The sequence below is a fragment of the Phalacrocorax aristotelis genome, chromosome 5, assembly GCF_949628215.1.
Source record: "Phalacrocorax aristotelis chromosome 5, bGulAri2.1, whole genome shotgun sequence".
Taxonomy (NCBI): Eukaryota; Metazoa; Chordata; class Aves; order Suliformes; family Phalacrocoracidae; genus Phalacrocorax; species Phalacrocorax aristotelis.
In genome coordinates, this window is record NC_134280.1 from 5684392 (window position 1) to 5703594 (window position 19203).

Sequence of the window (19203 nt, forward strand, 5' to 3'; positions counted from 1 at the left end):
GAGGCCAGAGCATCTCTTGAACCTGCATTTAAGACCTTGGGCTGCCAGGATTTTGTTAAATAGATCTCATTTTCTATGTGACCAACCAGATCTTGCACTTTGAACGTATCACTCAAGCTGCTGACAAGAGGGTTCAGCGAGCTGAACCTGCAGGATCAGACTCTGCCCGGTATGTAAGGTCTGAGCTCAGGCTGCAGGCTGGGCTTTAAAGGAAGAAAATCTCATATTTATTCATGATTTAATTAAGAGAGATCAGGCTTTTCAGCCTGTTTTGAATATACATGAAAACAAATATATAGATAAGGCTATCATTCCTCATAACAGCCCTATGCTTCTAAACAAAACGTAGAGGTTCCAAATATTCTTGATAGAGTGATTTAATCCATCACTGGGGTCTGACCCTTCTTTTCCCATATAGGGATTTAGAGCATGGTATTACAGGTCTGAATCCTGAACACCAAACAAAAGACACATGAAAAGCAAAAATCCCTCACTGAATTTTGTTCAAGCCTTGTTTGAACACAAACCTCCCTGTGTTCTGGGCTTTATTCATTAAAATAAAGCACACAAAATAACTCTCACCTACTATTATTAATCATAAGGATTTGCTCAGGAAAACAAATATACTTGGGCTTTCAGAACAAATCGATTCAGAGGAAGGGAATATTTTGGCTGCCATGGCAGCTCAGAAGAGGGTAAAAACAAACACCTTTGCCGCTGCTAGTTTGCAGCTGACTCCGAGATGGACTGTTGGTGATGTGTGATGCTATTTTTAAACAGCAATTGTTTAATCACTTCTGTTCCCCTGGGCTGAGACTAAAAATGATGCCTCCAGAGCACTTTGTCTACAAGCAGGTAGAAATAATTTGATCACATCCTTTATGGCTGCAGAGGAGATGGAGCTGTATGAAGTACTGGCAACACATTTCACCAAGAATCTAAATATTGAGCAGAAGTGAGAGTGTGTTGATCATGACATCTAAGTAGTGTAATGTCACCAAGTGATCTGCTATGAAACATACCATCATCTCCAACAGGAAAGGGAAGAGCTCGCTTAGAGCTGTATATTCCTTTCCGGCTTGCTTTTTTTTTTTTGCTGCAGAGTTAACTCTTGGGGCTTACGTACCCACTTTCCATGAAAAGCAGAGATTATTCTGAAGGACATATGTAATTGTATGTAAGCATTCAAGCGTGGGTATTTCTGAATTGTTTATTGGACTTGCTGTTTGTTTGTAATAGTTGACAGCTCTATTGTGAACTTCTACCAGGGGAAGCATAATTAAATATGGATGGACTTGCCTGTAAGACAGTGCGACAGGGTCTCACCAACAAGGTCTGAACTGTAGACTCCTCGCCATTCTTTAAAAGAAAAAAGTGTTTCTCTATCTGGGCTTTTACAGCATACCTGGATCTTACTTGTAATACAAAGCCAATTCCTATTATTAATGTTAGAAGCAGTGACTCCTGCAAAAAAGCATTCATTTCAGCAAACTGGAGATACTTCCTCGGTCAAACTGTGATGTAACTGTGTAAATCAGCAGCGTTATGCAAGCGAGAAACTTGACCTTATAGATAGAAGCACACACTTAAACCTCCAGCACAGAGTAATAGCCTGACTTCACAGATGTCAATGGGAATTTTACTATTGACTTCCATAGGGCCAGGATCTCACCCATATCTGCATAGATGATTAATAGCTCCCCTGCCTTTCAATATCCTCTCTGGCTAACAATAAATTATCTCTGCCAGTGATTACTTTTAAGATGTAGCTCATAAAAATGCTTGCGAAAAGCAAATAGTTTTGCCTTTGGGACAGACTATATTAACGTAAGTGTTGGATATTTTTGAAATCTTTCCCCGATGGATTGCCATAGGGCACTACGAGATCTTCCTGCCTTCATTTCAAATAATCCCAGCCCCTTGTCCTGCTATAGCATTATCCTTGTAGAGTTTTTCAGACAGAAGGAATTAAGCTTTCTAGCAAAGTGCATTTAATATGTTTGTTAAATGGTTTTGCCTCCTTCCTTGTTTATGGGTTTGCAGAGATACTTTTGTTTACTTCGAGAAAAGACATAAAAACAGTCCCTGGCATCTGGTTTGGTGGTTTGGTTTGTTGTTTGGGTTTTTTTTTTGGTTTGTTTTTGGTTTTTTTTTTTTTTTGCATGCACACGTACCCCTAAGAAATAGTGCTCAGTACAAACTGATGAGGGCAATCTGTTATTGTAATTTTATTTTCATTGTCTTCAAGTATTGGCCAAGTGCCAGATTCAGGATATACGTCGCTAGAAAGAAAAAGCCTTACTGCTAAAGAAGTAAATAAGCTCTGATTTTGAAAGCTGCAGGACCCCTTCATTCAAGAACCTTCCTGTGGGTCACTGGCTATTTAACACCTCTTTCTGTCAGACAATTAATTCCCATTCCTGCCTCTCCTTCCCTTTTTTCTGGATTTGAGTAAGCTTTTAAGATCAGCTGGAGAAGGCTTCCACCAGGACCACTATTCCAAACTGGTCCAGCCGCCAGCGATTTTCTCTTTACAGTTCATTTCTTGGGTTACCCTTTCTGTCTTTTCTTGCTCCTTGTATCACTGACACATTCTTCAATTCTTATTCAGAGGAAGGGCACCGAGTGTACACAGAGCTTCTGCACGTATACTGGTATACACAAGGCTTCCGCAACATAAGTGATGTCTTCTTCGTGTGTATGTGATAGTGCAGAAATATTCAGTCTCCCTGGGGACTTCCACTTCCATCACTGAGAAAATAATAACTTACTGCTACCTATGTTTCTTATCTGTTAGTTATTTACCTATGAAAGAACTTTCTCTCTCATCCTGCTGCGTTTTTCTTTTAAGACTTTTTTGATAGTAATCCCCAAAAGCCCTTTGAAAATGAACACGCAGATGCTGAACTGTGTCCCTCCTGCATGGAGAAGAGCAGCTAAGTCCCATTTTTTGACACGTGGGGAGAAGAGTTGTCATGTTGTCAACAAGGAAAAAGAGCCAGAGAAAAATGGGTCCATGTTCATACCCTTGTGATTAGACCTGAAAGTCTCAGTAGCTCAGGCCGGGTCTGTCACAGCCACAGCCACACATGTATGTTTTCATATCACCTGCCCTTTTTTGCTGCTGTTCCAGTGTTGAACAAAAGTTTTGAAGCCCTTGAGGTTATTTTGCACACATAACTGGCATGGGATATTACCTAATATTGAGTGCCCTTTTATTTCTGTATGAGCGCACAGCCTGCTGCTGCTTTCTTTTTAGGTGGGCACGTAGACCATGGCCATGAAAGAGCTTCTCAGGCTGCTGAAGTGAATACCCACCCGTATGACCCAGGATCACTGGAACAAGGGATCAGTTTATCCCAAAGGTCTTTCGTCTCTCCACTCTTTTTCTTTTCCTCCAGTACCACTGCCTGTATCCTTGCCCCAGGTAAAGAATGAGACAGAATTTGTACTGCCTGAAGGAGGATGATACCTATCCTTTAGATGGGGGACGGAGAAGGGAAGAGGAGCAAATCAGCATTTTGAATTATAATCACCTTTTTTAAGAGGAATCTAAAGCCCTGAGCAGTGCTTGCGAAACTATTAGTAATGAAGACCTACATAGCAGCTTGCTTAAGGAACCTTCCTCCAGATCTGTTTAGGGTTCACTGTAGAGCTTGAGAAGGAAAACAGGCTTCCGAGTGTCCCACTAGATCAGCCATGTGCAAGGGAGCAAAAGCCCTCCCTGTGAGGGAAGGCCAACAGCAAATGAGCTGGACTTCAAACCCAAAAGGGTCAAAGTCATTCTATGGGAAGAGTCATGCTGCAGTTTTAGGGCAGGTTTTACATTTAACGTACAGGGCCATGCTATTCTCATTTGAGCGCTCACACAGAGAGCAGATCTACCTCCTGCTGCTATAAGAAAGAAGGGTTATATCATGATGAATGTGATCTTTGTTTAGAACTGGAATTTGAATTTTCAATACCTTGTTGTTTCACTCAGCATCATTCACTGTATTTTCTCATTTCTAGTTCTCTTTCTCCTTCATGTAGCAATTTCTGAGTTTCATTGTTATTCCATCTACTGACATGAAAGAGTAAATGCTGTGATTCCCTAACAGCATTAGCCGAGTAAGCCCGGGGGTGTTAACCCCTCCGAGCGTTTCTGTTCCATTGCAAAGCACGCTGTAACATGTCTCACAATGACTGCACCTCTTGAACTCTTTGTTTTTATGTCACAGTTGAATTTTTTTTCCCCCAGTACTTTCCTTTGCCCCTCCTGCCACCTTTCTTCCTCATGCTCCATCGGTGCATTTGCGCAGACATAAGATGCTCCAAAGGTAGGCAGGTATTTGACAAGGTGTTTGACACCCCCAAGGTCATGTGTGTGACGTTTCAGTAGCTACAAGGTGCAATGTTTACTTTAATATCAACCAGCAGATAAAAGGACAATATATTTTAATGTCCTGCCAAAGATAAGTGGAAGGCAGTTATAAAAAGAAAGAAAATTGACATAACTTTAATATTCCTACTTTTTAAGTATACATCATAATTAACTCTTTTTTTTTCTTGTCTAATAGGGTATATGATTTTATGTCAATTCTTTTAACTGTATCACTGCAAGTTATAATATCATTTTGCAGTTTCTGTTCCTATAAACCTTGAATTCTTTGTTAATTCTGTTCGAAAAGTAACTATGCTGCTTTTTAAAATACATTATAACTATGAAGGAAGATAATTTATCAATTTAAATGGCCAGACTTAAGTAAGTTATATTGAGAGTTAACTGAAACCTTCCTTAACCCCCTTCTATGCACACAGTTACCAAAAAATAAAATACAATGTAAAAAGTGATCGGCATTAGTTATGTCAGCCACTGTAATCGTCCTTTGTCGGCAATATCTTGACGGAGGGTGGGTGGTGGGTGTGTTTTGTTTTGTTTTGTTTTGTTTTTAAGGTTTTAGGCTCCTTTTCCCCAAGATTGAAAGATTTTCGGTTTTATGCCTAGTTTAAAACAATTATTTGAGCAGTAGCCTATGGGGGGCACTCAAGTACCGCAAACAGATCCTACTCCTCCCAAACCAGTCAGATTATTCCGCGATGGAATGGGGCAGACCCTGGGGCACATTTTCACATTACCTTTTATAAAGAGAACCAAAGTGAGTAAAATAAACTAAGACTTTTTTTGTCGCAGCCTTACTATTCCCCGATGAAAGACAAAGTGATATTAAAAGGTGCATTTAAATGACACTCAGAGCCTGATTATGCTAAAAGCGTAAAAGCATCGCGTAGACTGTGGAGCTTGTCTGCAGTTTTTAAATGCTAAACAAGGTACCTTGTACATTATGTTTCAATGGTAGATACAATTACTATTCGCCTACTGAGTTTTTGGGATTGTTTTAAACTTTAACGACAGTCACATGCTCTGTTCTTGATTTTATGGAGTGAAACAATTATTTATTCAACTTATTTTTGAAATTTTTTTTTTTTTTCCCATGAAGGAAAATTTTGCCGACTGTTGTAGTCGTGGCTGTTTGCCACAGCTGTGATTTGGACTGCTACTGTGAAGCCTTTATCCGATGGCAAAAACCTTGTACCAGATGTTCCTTTATTTGCCCTGTTTGATGATTAATCAGATTTAGCCCAAAACCAGAATGAAAATCCTGCTATGGCACCTGGCTGCCATCACACAATAATTTGCTTTGAAGCGGGGATGGGGGGGAAGGCTAATTTAATCTTTAAAAAGCTGTGGTGCAGACCCGTACGTTTGCGTTCCGATAGATTTTGGAGGAAGACTCGGTAAAAATAAATATAATAGCTGTCGGCAGCATAATTTTACAAACGTCACAAACTGGTAAACACTACTAATTTCTCCTAAAGGAAATATTAATGGAAGTTCAGATAGTAAACAAGGTACACACGCAAACTTTTGCGCCCGTCAGGCGGCACTAATGCTGCCACGACGCAACAGGGCTGGGATGGAGGTTGGTACTGGGACGGAGACTGGAACTGGGATGGAGGCTGGTACTGGGAGGGAGGCTGGAAGTGGGATGGAGACTGGTAGTGGGACAGAGGATGGCACGCTGCACCGGTAGCCATAGGGCTAAACCCCGGCTCAGTAATAAAATGCAGTTTCTCTGTAGAGTAAAAAGTTGTGGCAGAAGGAAAGCATTTGCGCCGGCTTCTTCAGTAATGCAGGCGTCCAGCAGTTATCAAGAAAAGGAAATTTTTTGGGTTTGTAACACCGACGACTCAAGCAATGCAGAGGTACGTTTGGGATGGAACGGGAGCACTTCCCTTGGGAAAAGCACCTGTAATATAACCCCACAAAACCAGGAAATGTGAAGTGATATCACTGCTTTGCTCCAAACCGAGATATTTTTTGTGTGCGGAGCCGATATACAACACATGGTGGCAACTTTACTTTTTAAATTATAAATAAACTTGCTGCAGTTGATTTCATTGTCCTAAGGAGAAGAGATTTATGTATTTCCAGGTCATGTTAGAAAACCAGGAGCTTCCCAGGTTTGTCAGTTTAGGCGCACCTACTTCTGTGGTATACCAGCTTTTCCTTTGCGATAAGCTGCACGATTGTGAATACGTGACTAATATATGTCATAACGGGATCCATTTACAACACTCATTAGGTGGCATGAATCCTCTCTGATTTCAGTACTGCCAGGTGTAAGCCTTAAAAAAATACTTGGGTTTTTTTTTTGACTATTACTTCTAGTTTCTGCACTTCTGGCAAACGGCAAATATATGATCCTGGAGAGCAGTAAAATATGGAAACCTAATAGAAGACTGTGGAAATGGATAACGACTTCTGTCAAATGACATTATGCATTATGTATTATTATTATTTTAATCATTCGCTATCACTGAGAAAGATCCCACTAGGTTATTCTGGATGCCGTGTTTAGCAAATAAAAGAGGTAGACAGAGCTGCACACTTTACTTCACAACACTTACATGATAAAATTGAAAATTTCATAAATTAGTTGCATTGAGATCTAATAAAAAAAAGATGAGTTCTCTCCTTAGGCAATTCTGCTGTAGATTTCTGAACAGGTCCTGCGCGAATGTCATAGACTATGGAATTAATCCAAAATTACTCTTGGTAGGACTGGTTACCTGTGCTGCCCCTTGGTAGTACTGCAGGGGAGCTTAGGTGTCCAAATCAATTGTTTGAGTAACTGGACCTTCAGGACTAATGATGTAGAATATTTACGTTTGTGTTTAACTTAAAGCATCTGCTCGCGGGTATTTGTGAGATGACCTCACAGAGTCCACTGTCTTGGAAAATTACATTTTGTTAAACAAAGGTAATTTTATTATGGTGCTCGGAGCCGCGGAGTGTATTTCTTTGGGGATAAACTGGAGAAAGAAGTACTCTGAACTGGTTAATACACCACACGGTCTTGACACAAATTTTACCATGGGAGTTTGAAACATATTTATGCAGATATTTTTCTCTTTTTTTTCTACTTTTCATATTTTATCTCAGCATCGTCTATAAACATTATTTTTTTTGGACAAGAAGTTTCTAGTCCACTTATTGGAAATAAATTCGATCTCTCCCTGCACGTTGGTGCAGCACCTTTGAGGGCAGCAGGATGCCAGAGAGAGAAAGTTGGCCTGGTTTATGTAAGCTGCTTAATTTATTGAGTAATAAACTAATTTGAAAGTTTCTTTCAAAAGAGATTGTTCTTTTTTTTCTTCTCAAAATTGTCCTTTAAAAACACTTGAAAAGGTGATGAATTCTCTTCTGTTCTAATAGCTGTTATGAGCCTATTTTTACAAGAAACAAACATTGCAATCAGCATTAAGATCTCACATTTATGTGTTCTTTAAAGCATATCCAGTTAACTGTAAAATGTCCCTTCCCTTGCCCCAGGCAGATGCCTGGGCACCACCAGCTGGTGTTAGGCTGCCTTGCCTTTAGCAGACTTGCAGCAGTTCATTGCATTTCCCCTCAACTGGCGTATGGTCCGGCATCACCTCTCAAACATTTGCGAGGAAAATGATATAACAGAATTTCTTTAAGCTAGTCAGAAGACGGAGATTAGGAATAGCTCAGGATGATGGTTTCCAGGTCTAGGGCTTTGGGTTTTTCTCGCCCCATTTATTGTTGCACTTGTGAGGCAGATCTTCAAGCTGATCCATTTTCATGTGTTTTTTAATACCTCCCAATTTCTGTATTAAAGCCATGCCAAAACATCTCGGATGTCAGGCAGCAATTCCCACCCATGGCACTTGGTATGCAAATATACACATTACAGCTCACACATGAAGAACTCTTCCAGCAGCTGTTGAAGATGCACATTCAGAAAGTATTTAATAATGAAACCACTGTTGCACTGCAGTAATGAAAAATTCCTTTAGGGATGTTTTCTCCAGTAGGGACAGCTTGTAACGAAAAACCTGAATTCAGATAGGGTGGGTTTTTTGTTCTTTTTTTAATCTTTGGTCTTTCTTCCCTTCTCGCTCCCCTCAAATACTTTCTTCCTTCTTTCTGCTCCTGTGTCAGCTGCTGCCTGGCAACTTTTCTCTGGCTGGTGGGACAGGGCAGGGCACCCGACCGCCTTCGGACTGGCTGCCAGCACCATCCCCTAGCAACCCGGCCAGGCGCCCGCGATGCTCTCCAAAGGGCCGCACACATCGCCAGCAACCTTCGGACCTACCGCCCCGCATCCGCAGCATCCCTTAATGCACCCCCTGTCCCACTGGGCAGCAGGGGAATCGTCGATGTCACCGTCCCTACCCACCTATGCACTTACTCAGAGGCCATGGCTGATATGTAATAAATAAGTAATGCCGAAACCCAATTTTTAGCGATGCAATTGAGGTAGTTTCGTTGCAACTGATGTCAGAATTACCTTTGGCTGATAATTAATATTCTTGTGTTGTGTTATACAGCGAGGACGAATGATTGGTTCTACTTTGTTTAATTTATCTCAATAAGAGATTTCATAATATTCTATAGCTTGATGAATTCATTTATTTAACCAGTCAGTGTTAATAACTCTGATTAGGAGGAAGAAGTTATAAAGCACCACAGGAGCAACCAGATCTCTAACAGCATTTTTAACTTTGAATTTTCTGTCCAGCAGTACTTCACTCTAGTCTCCTATATAATCACCTTTTTTTGGCTTTAGCAATGAAAAGGCATTTCTATACGCACAATTCCTTTTTCCCTTTCTCCTTCTTGTCCGCTCTTAGTTCACCTCCCTGGTGCTTCTGGTTCGGTGCTTTCAGATGGGAGTGGCTGGAGGCTTCAGTAAGTATTTGACAAACACATCTGGTTCCTGATCTGTGTTTCTGCCACCAGTCCCGTGTCTCCATGTTCACCCACCGCGCAGAAATCTGAATGAAGTTGCATGCATACAAACAACGGCACAGAGGCTGGAAGCACAGAAACAGTATCCAGCTAAAATCTCCATTTCCTTTCTTTTTTCTCAGGTCTGAGGTAGAGGAAAAGCATGTTATACAGCAGGTGATTGCTTAAAGCGTTTGAATTATATTATACATGTAGATAAGGGCTTGGATTCTGTCTCTGGTAGCTTCAGCAAACATTTGTAGGTGTTTCACAGAAGATGTACATTAAAACTTTCACACAGCTCTTGGTGCTGCTTTGTTTTGAGGTGGAAAGGAGATATGAGAACGCTGGTTACCCATACACATTTCTACTATGTCGTTGGAGTTGTCCCATCATATAGGGACATCCCATCGCCCCATCACTTCATAATGAGTGATGTTTAATGGAAATGAAGCTAAGGAGAATGATTTATCAAAGGTCAACTTGTATTTGTTCAACAGCCTGTATTTTAAAACCCGGCTTCTATGATAATTATCGCCTCATAGTTCTATGTTAAAGCAAGCTACATTTTTAGGCAGTAATTTGACAAATGATTACTTACAGGTAATTGCATTTTTAATCATAATTCTGACTGCATACTCTGTATTGACACTTTATGTCCTGTAAACAAGGAGGCCATTGACTTTTATTATATACACTATTTAAATATTTTAATAAGTTTATGTGCATATATGAGCTGCAGTATTGAAAGCAAGATCAATTAATTCTTAAAAGACGGTCATAAATGTTAATGTTTAAAATGGGCAGTAAATTGCACTGTATCATTAAAGGAAATTGTTCAAGACGAGTAGTGAGGACTGTTGTTAAATAAGTATGGAGTAAGAATGAAAAGGACCAAATTAGAAATAAAGTATCAGATGGTTGAAAAGAAGGATTTTAGTCAAGGTGTTTCGGTGAGAAGGCACTAAAGGGCAGCACACCAATTAATGGCTAGCGTTTGGGGGAAAATCATGACCACTTGTAACCTTCCAGACCTTGAGACTTTTGCAGAAGGTGCAAGAAGTCAAGATGAAAGGAGAGTGTTCTGTAAAGATAGCTCTGGATCCCGAGAACGCAGGGACAGCATGTTCACTTGCAAATATGTGTTTCTTTATACCATGTGACAACCCTGGCATGTGGGAAATGTCACTGATTTAAGCAGGAGTTCCTCACAACTTGGAATTCCGTGGTTTTTCTTCACACATTTTCTCATTTGGCTCTAGCATCTATATATTTTCATATTTGAGATGTAAAAGGTTGCTCAAATAAAATCATAATTAATGCATAAGAGCCATATAGGTGGCTCTGGTGGTTTACAGAAGGATGCAAGGCAATCTCATCTGTAAATGCGGTAGAATAATGTTTCAGTGTGACATTCAGCATGACTTCATTTTGGTTATAAAAGCAACTGATTTCCAAGACCATGGACACTGCCAGATTTTTTCACTTTAATTCAGATCTGCTCGTTTCTGTATTAGCAAAGGTTTTCTACACTGGGATCTATAATTCTGCTCAGTTATGGCTGTATAAATACTAATTGACTGTAGGGGAATTACATAGGCTTTAAAGACAGTAGATAAATGCAGACTTTGATCCAACTGGATTTTTCCCCTCAGTTGTAAATTATTTGCAGTAATAGTGCTACCCCCGTGAGTCCTGCCAGTCCCTGACCTCACAGGAGTCCCTGGGACCAGGACTGGGCTTTTCCGTTCTTGGGCCACTGTGTTGCAGGGTTCTTCCCTCATTTTGACAGAAATAATGAAATATTTCATACTTCTCCTAGTTTTGCGTTATTCCGTCCTTCAGCATCACCTGGTCTTTCTGCCCCTGGAAGCCTCTCGGCTGTACCGCTTCATATAAGAGGTGTTTAGGTTCTGTGTTGGGGAACATAAACAAGAAGTTAAAGGACTGAGGCTTTACCCTTGAAATGTAAAGGTCTCAGCAGTCAATTTCAGCACCGTGCTGTCTTTGGAGAAGACTCATATCTGAGGATGATGTAGAAGCTTTATCACCTTTTCGCCTGTTAAAGAGCCTGTTTTTAAAAAAAAATTGTGAAAATGTGATACACAAACCACATTTGGGTGACAATTTCAAGGTAATACGTTTATGTAATGTGTAAGTTATGATTCAGCCGCACAAAGCGGGGAGCATATACTAAACGTGAGCTCACCGCCTGCTTAGATGTACTTCAAGAACCATCATTAACTCAAGCCAAGTTTGCGAGAGCCGCTTTGGATGTCAACTTTTTGTTTACAGAAAGAAGAAACACGCAGACTTCTCAGGGTGCTTCCATCCCCGTGGCTTAATAATGCACGAGGGTTTGTGGGGTTTTAACGTATTTTTTCTTTTTTTTTCTTTTGCTGACTCACCCACCGTGCCACCCAAGCCTTCCCGAGGTTTGTCTTTGCGATTTTTTTTTTTAAATTACATCAAATTTGAAAGGGAAAAAACCCAACCCAAAGCCCAAGGCTGAGGGGGGAGCGCCGGGGAGGTGAGGCGCTTCCCGCCTTCCCCCGCGCGTGCGGCGCGGCTTCGCGCCTGGCGCTCGGCGGGGCGGGGCGGGCCGGGGGGCGGGCGGGAGGAGGGAAGGAGGGAGCGCGGCGCTGCCGCCGCCGGCGCCCGGCGGTGCCCGATCGCTGCGTGAGGCAAGACCAGCCGCGCTCCGCGTTGAAAAGTGACGGCGAGACGGCGGCGGCAGCTCCCGCAGAGGCTCCGCGCAGACGGCGGCGCTGCCGCTCCGCACCGCCGGCCGGTCGGTCGGTTAGTCAGTCAGCCGGCCGGCTGCCTCCCGCGGCGCGGCTCGCCGCGATGTCCGCGCTCCTCCTGGCCCTGGCGACGCTCTGGGGATTACCGCCCGTCGCCGAGGCGCTGGCAGCCGCAGCCCGCGGAGGTAAGGCGCGTCCGCGGCGGAACGCGGAGCCTGGCAGCTCGCCCCCTTCGACCGCCCAACTTTCCGCCAGTGCCGGCTTCTCCCCGGGAAGTTTATTTTCGCGGCGCGGTGCGCGCCTCGCTGCCCCTCCGCCCTGCCCGGGGCCGGCGGGCGCGGCCGCCCAGCGCTCCCCGCCAGCGGGGCCGGGCGAGCCCTGCGCAGGGGAGGGGGACGGCGGGGCAGGGATGCACGGCTCCGGCCCCAAACCCCCGCACTGATATGGCTTAAACTGCCGCCTCGCCCTAAGCACGCAAGGCGGGAGCTCGTTGCGGGGGCCCGGTGCCCCCCCACCCCACTCCTCCCCGGCACTGGAAATACCTGCGCCGGTGCCTCGGGTAGCTCCTGGGGAGCGGCGCCGGCCGAGGGGCTCCCCGAGCAAGCCCCGGGGCTGGGCGGCCGTGCGCCGCCGAAACGGCGAATGCCCTCCGCTTTCCCGAGTATTGCCAAAGTTCCTGCCTTTCATTCTGCTCTGAACTTCTAGCTGCTGAGCTGGGTAGAGGCGGGGAGGCAGAAGGAGCTCAGGACCTCGTAGCCGAGGTGCGGAAAATTTCAGAAGTTGCAACTCTTTTTCTTCTCAGAAGTGTCTGATCAAAGAAGGTAGCGGTCCTCCTGCCGGAGCCAGCCTCAGGGTTTCTTGTCGCATTTTGTACTGTTAGCAGACCTCTCTTATTTTCCTGGGGGATGTTTGAATGAAATATTTTCTAAGTACGGACTGAGCCCCCCTCCTGTTCCGCTCCGGTGCAGGAATGGCAGTGTGCTGCTCTGACTCAGGTTTTCTTACCGCCGTAGAAAACGGTGCCGATCAGAAAATAGTCTGTCGGCTTGTTTGTACAAGCCCTTTAGCTTCAAAACTGCGTGGTCTCATGAAGGAGGCTGCTCTGAATGTTGTTGTACACGGTCTGCGAGGATTCAGCTAGATTTCAGTAGAAATATAACTCTAAACAGCATTGAATTCCCACTGCTAGGCAGCCGGCTCCTCTCCATCACGTACACACTACCTACTAAATTGTTTACTAACTGCTCACAACTCGTTTGGGTGAGCGCGGATGCCTCTAGATAGTCTGGGGTATAGGTTTCTGCTTCAGTCGAACTACCAGATCTCTCTGGTCTCTTTCCCACCTAGCTATCAAAATTACATGGGTGATTCATGCTGTAAAAATGAGAAATAACTACCTATCAAAGAGAAAAGTATTGCTGCAGCATCACAAACTTGCATGTTTAAAACACTGCATCGTACGGTACAAGGATATTGCAAAGCAATGAGGGTAGCATTCAATATAATGGCACCTGAACAGCCAGATAGGAAAGGTTCTTAGAAAATCTTTCAGTTTTATGAAGGGTACATATGCTTTTACTTTGATACATGAAGATTCCTGGTTGTGATAGTGCTTGTTTGATGAAAAATATTTCAAGAACTTTCCATGGTATTCACAAAATGGTCAGATTACATTTCAGCAGCTGTAGCGTGCGTCTGCTCTTATGAATAAAAATCAAACTTTCAAACATTTTGTGGAATTGTTCTGGAAACTGATTTGTCATTCTGTCTTCCGTGATGGAGATAAGCAGGTGCCAATTATTGATGAATATTAATTTCTGGTGTTTAAATTTTGCTTCATTTTCCCTTTGTTTTCATACCTACCTTGCTCTGATTTAGTGTTTCACACACAAAAAAAGTGCTGTCAGCTTACATTAAAATCAATCCCATCTTAAAAGGCAACATCCTTGTAAATCATACCAGCCCGAAAAGTGGGATAAATCAAATTTACTTAGAATCAACTAACTCATCGTATCATAATGTCATGTCTTATCAAAACAGAGTGGAGTACAAATTAGGACTTAAAAGGCATTTTGTTTAAAAAATGTCAAGTGGTCTCAACCTAAAAGGGATTCAGGATGAGGCATCGAGATAGAGAATTACATTTGCACATCAGATAAACTTTATGATACACTGGAAAAATTATTGACCGTACCAAGCTGATTTTCCTTTACAGGAGGAAATTCTGAGTCACTGGAGCATGCTAAGCTTAATGTATGTGAAAGGCACTGAAATCTGGAATGCACTGAGGCTCACCATTGGTAATAAGAGAACTGGGAAAATGTCATGGGTTGTGTTAATAGCAGTGTTGTGGTAGCCATGGTAATATAAGATAGTACTGAGGTGCTGTAGGGAGAGGTAACACCTTCTATTAGAGCAGTGGGTAACAACCCCAGGGAAAAAGAGGTGTGTGTGGGGGAACCCCACCGAAGTTTGAATTATCTAAACCTTTTCTCTGGGTTTGAAATACAGTGAAACTCTTCCAGTCTGTCGGGTCTGTCAGCCAGGTTGCAACTCCTCTAGTTATGTTATGTATATAAAAAATTGGGAAGAGAAAAAGATACGGAGAAGGGGAGATGGAAAAAGGAAGTGAGGAGAGAAGGGAATCGAGCCAGGAGGGTGACAGGATAAGGGAGAAGTCCAGCAGTTGAGACTCTGCCATTTAAGCCGTGAAGAAGAGGTCTGATTTCCTTTTCTTACGCTTCAGTCGGTCTCTTCCTGAGGAAGCTCATGGACCTAGATTCCCTTGCAGCTATCTGTGAAGGAGTTGCAACTGTTGCAATAAATGAATTTCAGAAGCCTGAGAAGAACCTTGCTAACAGCTTATGAAGCTGCGAAGACTACATTTGTTACCTGCTCTCCCTAAAGACATGCAAGGGAACTTCACAGGTCCCATCTCCACCTCCTGAGCACTTGAGCTGAAGGTGCTCTGCAGCTCTGGTGCGCATATTTCCTTCCCACAGCTCTCTCCTGCCTTGGAGCTTCACCTTGGCTTCATGCCTAGGTTCCTACACCCCTTTTTTTTGTCATACTTTTTGTTTTTGTGTCTCTGCTGTTCTGGAATGGCATTACATGAATTGACTGTACTAATTGGCATGATTACCTCGAGGTTATCCAAATCACATAGATACCCTGGATAACAGGAGCTCAATTTGGATAATCTTCACAAATGTGTGGTGCTGTCAGTGAAATGTGTATCCACGGTACTAATGAGTGCATGGCTCGTTATTAATTGACTTACTCTCTGTGGTGAAGCTGCCGGTTTGTTTGTGTTTGGTTTTGGTGGCAGATCACTTCTGCCGGCAGCACTGAAGTGGTGTCTTGCTACAGACTTTCACGTGCTATTTCAGTGTTTCGGATCTGTCCTTCAAGTGCTGGTGTGATGAAACAGCTCCTCACCAGAGTCTTGCCAGGGGTCTCCTGTGAAGGTAGACTTTATACTGAATGGGAAAATGCCGTCAGGTAACTTAAAACTCTAAGTTCCCCGAGCAACGGCATGTCACACATTGAGTTTTTTCTTCTTCTTTGTGATTTTTAAGCTGTTTTAAAGAAGGACAAATTTTCTGAACATTATTCCTCTCTGAAGTCACAAATGCTTCCAGAACTTCTGTCTTTATTCCACTTAGCAGGGAATTTATTGTTTTCACAGTGTCCTTTGACCATATGTAAGTGAAGGCTGGAAACAAATTACTTTGAAATGGAATCTTTGGGTTTAAGGTTCAGCTGATGAGAGTTTGGATTACTCACCCCGGTAGCAGAAACACAAACCAGGTGAAATAAATCTGTCTCCTTGTGATGACTGCTGATGGCCCTCATTCCCTGGTAAGGTGTCACAGCAGGCAACAGCGAGTACATCAGGAGGCTTTACAACTATCTCGTTATTAGTAGCTTAATGTTTGAAACCGGGTGTACCAAGCGCTGCTGTACTTCACCAGACTGAGCTCCAGCTTGGCCATCTGTTGGAAAGTATTCTCTCAAAAAAAAAAAAAAAAGCAAAAGCTGTTTCTGTGCTGTACTACAGAGGTGTATGTTCCCATACTTAAGTTTGTTATGTTTTGAACCTAGATGATAGGTATTAGAAACTTACATGTGAAAGAGATGCTTCCCAAGGTTACAGTGTCATTGCCATTTATTTATTTATTTATTCCAAAGAACAATATTGCTTCAGAACCTGCCTGTCATTGGAGAGGCAAAATTACAGAGAAGGGTGAAAATATATTGAGTAGTTTAGGAGAGTAGTTAGAAGGATTTGTGGTAAGAGGTAATTAAAGACACATTGTGGGAGATGTCCACAAGTGCAATTTCAGTGACTGGTTTTATAGGCAGTCAGTGAAGTATGTATGTCCTCAGTTGAGTCTGTGACTGCATGCACAAAAACCTGACAATTCTGGAGATTGAGCAAACTGTGTGTGGTTTTCTGTGAACTGACATGCACGTTCTTGCTTACCCGGATTGTTAATGTCAGTGGTTTTGGAGAGCTTTAGTATAATAAAAGGAAGAAGCACAAACTATTTAAAAGGGTAAAATGCATTTTAAAATTCAAAACTAGGTGTTGGATGTGAAAAGGCTGTATGTAAACTTGATTTGTAGCAAACCTACTAATTTACCATAGTTTCTGCTAATACTCCTGCAGGTTGAAGTAGCTGTCCTTCAGAGACTTAAAGAAAAGCTCTTACTTCACACAGTGGCTCTCTGAAGTGTTATGTGACTGCCTCTATGTAAATTTGAGCATATATCATACCTGTAAGGTTCATATGGACCCCAATCTTTCTCCATTTGAAGAAAGCCCCAAAACTCGCATTGACTTCAGCCCGCAGCTTGGAAGTGTGTGTTCCTCCAGCACCTTGTTACAGGTCCTTCCATCTGTTGTTTACAGTTGAAGAAGATAGGGTTCTCTTTATTGTATTGACTCTAAAGGACATATGTAACTTTAATTTGTGAATTTAGAATGGTGGCTATCTATAGAAATGCTAGTAATTTAGATAGTAGAACATTGCTTTTGTTACAGTAGTATATTTTGAATCCCAGTATGTTGTTGCTTTTTCCTAGCTTTTATGTATTAATCTGCTCTTTAATAGTCTTGTTACTTCAAATGCAATTAAAAAAATTTTGCTTGGAGAACTCACTTTAATTGCACTTACCCAAAACATTCTTAATGATGAATGCTGAAGACAAAAATACCAGAACTTGGCTATTTTTATGCAAGTCATGTAGACTATTGACTCTGTATTTAGTGTGAGTTTGGGCTAAGTGTAGACATTGCAGAACTAGGTCCTAAATTTGTAAGTGCAATTAGGAACTAATTGGATTTTTTAATATAACTACTCAAATAATGACTGTGCACCTTCTGTCCAACCCACTAGTTTGTTTTTTAATTAAACAAGTTGATTTTTTTGCCCTTAAAGTCTGTCTATTGAAAAGACAAAAATATTTGTAAATGCAGTTATATTCCAGCTAGCTAGCCAGTTGTTGACCATAATGTGAAAAATCCCCAAGATACAGCAAAACTTCCTAAAGCAGAATCTTCTTTTTCAGGTAGCTGGTAAAGTGAAATAACCAGGACTTGTTACTGTAAAATCAGCCACCTGACCCAGCCGTGATCCCACTGACAGGGTGCCTTCGCTTTGTGCATGAGAGGATGCTCCAGAGCCTCTGCGGGCTGGGGAAGGGCCGTTTCCCGTAGGTGCTGGGCTGTGTGTGAGCAGGACTGGACCTCGGTAATGGAATTCCAATAAAACTCAGTCAGTGCCTTTTAATTCGATTTAATGGGAACTGGGAAGGATCATTAGAGAGACAAACACATGCTTTTGCCAGTAATATGTTCACTATTTTATTAATCTGATTTAATTTGTAAGATCCTCATAGCAGGAATAAGATCTTTCTATGTACCTGGAAAGCGTTTTGTGGGTCTGTTATGTATTGTTATTATATGCCATTGCTTCTCAAGCAGTATGTAAACACAGAATCGGAATTGGGCTCTGTGTATGGTGTTTATGAAGCCCACCAGTCTGAGGTTAGAACTGGATGCTGGAGAGAAGGTTGTAGGTCTCTTGAGCAGCTACATGACCATTTTGTAGTAAATTGCAGTTGTGCATTAATAACAAACTACTGCCATATGTAAGTGTGCTACTGAGTAAATAGGGCTTTTTTTTAAAGATGAGGTAATGTCAGTCTGGAAGTGAGGCATGCTTTGAGATTTTTATTTCTATTCAGTTAGAAATACAGTGTAATTCTCTGAGGTGGAAAAATAGATATTACAGTATTACAAGTTCTAGATATGGTATGTTGAAGCCTGAAATGAGCTTTCAACACTTGCTGGATGTTCCCAAACATCTCATGTGCTGCTTCCTGCTGAATGGTGTGGCCTTCCAGAAGAGCCAAACTGTTGAAACTCAGCTTTGCTTCAGAAGTAAGAATATACCTTTTTCCTTTTCTTGATAATATCAATGTATTTTGGACTATCTATTGCCTTATTGCCAGTAGGACGTCCCTTGGTAACTCTTGTGCATGACACTATTGAGTGACTTATGCTTCAAGTGTAATAGGATAAGTGCTGTAAGATAAATGTTAAGCTTTGAGAAGAAGAATAATATCTATAATTCCTCAAGGTTTTCACCGCCATGGAGCTCTTTTTTTTTAATGGCAGTTCCTAAGCTTCACTGTTCTTTTTCCTTGAATGAACAAAGAAAACAGAATGAAAAGGTGCAGTTCTGTTGTCCATGATATAGACCGTATTTCCATGAAATAGATGACATGCAAGACGAATGCTGACGCAATGCTTTGCAAATGCGGTACTTTCCATGTAGGATGTTCTGTCAAGGAGAAGGACTGTGCTCTTAACATATGCACATGCTCCAACAGAACAAAAAGATACCCGCCCATCTTCCATATAATATTTTGATTTTAATTTACCTACCTGCAAACTAGCAAAAATACTCTTGTCAACAGTTTTAAAAATAAAATTCTGATATTGTCAAATAGATTGTGCTGCTGCTTATTCTCAGAGTCTGTGATATGGTGGACAGCACTTGTGTTCCTACCTGTATGTCCCTTAACATGCAGAGAAGTATTTTCCCTCAAACAGAGCTCTCCTGAGTAGTTCTAAAGCATAGTGCTACCATT

At 42.1% G+C, this 19203-nt stretch overlaps 1 protein-coding gene across 1 annotated transcript in view; it reads left to right on the top strand.

Moving 5' to 3' along the window:
* The first annotated feature begins 11922 nt into the window (after positions 1–11922).
* LRP1B (LDL receptor related protein 1B) overlaps positions 11923–19203 on the top strand; it is a 762836-nt gene continuing 755555 nt past the window's right edge. The window contains exon 1 of the mRNA XM_075092828.1: positions 11923–12227. Coding sequence (XP_074948929.1) covers positions 12146–12227 — 82 coding nt within the window. The 5' untranslated portion in view covers positions 11923–12145. The remainder of the gene's footprint in view (positions 12228–19203) is intronic.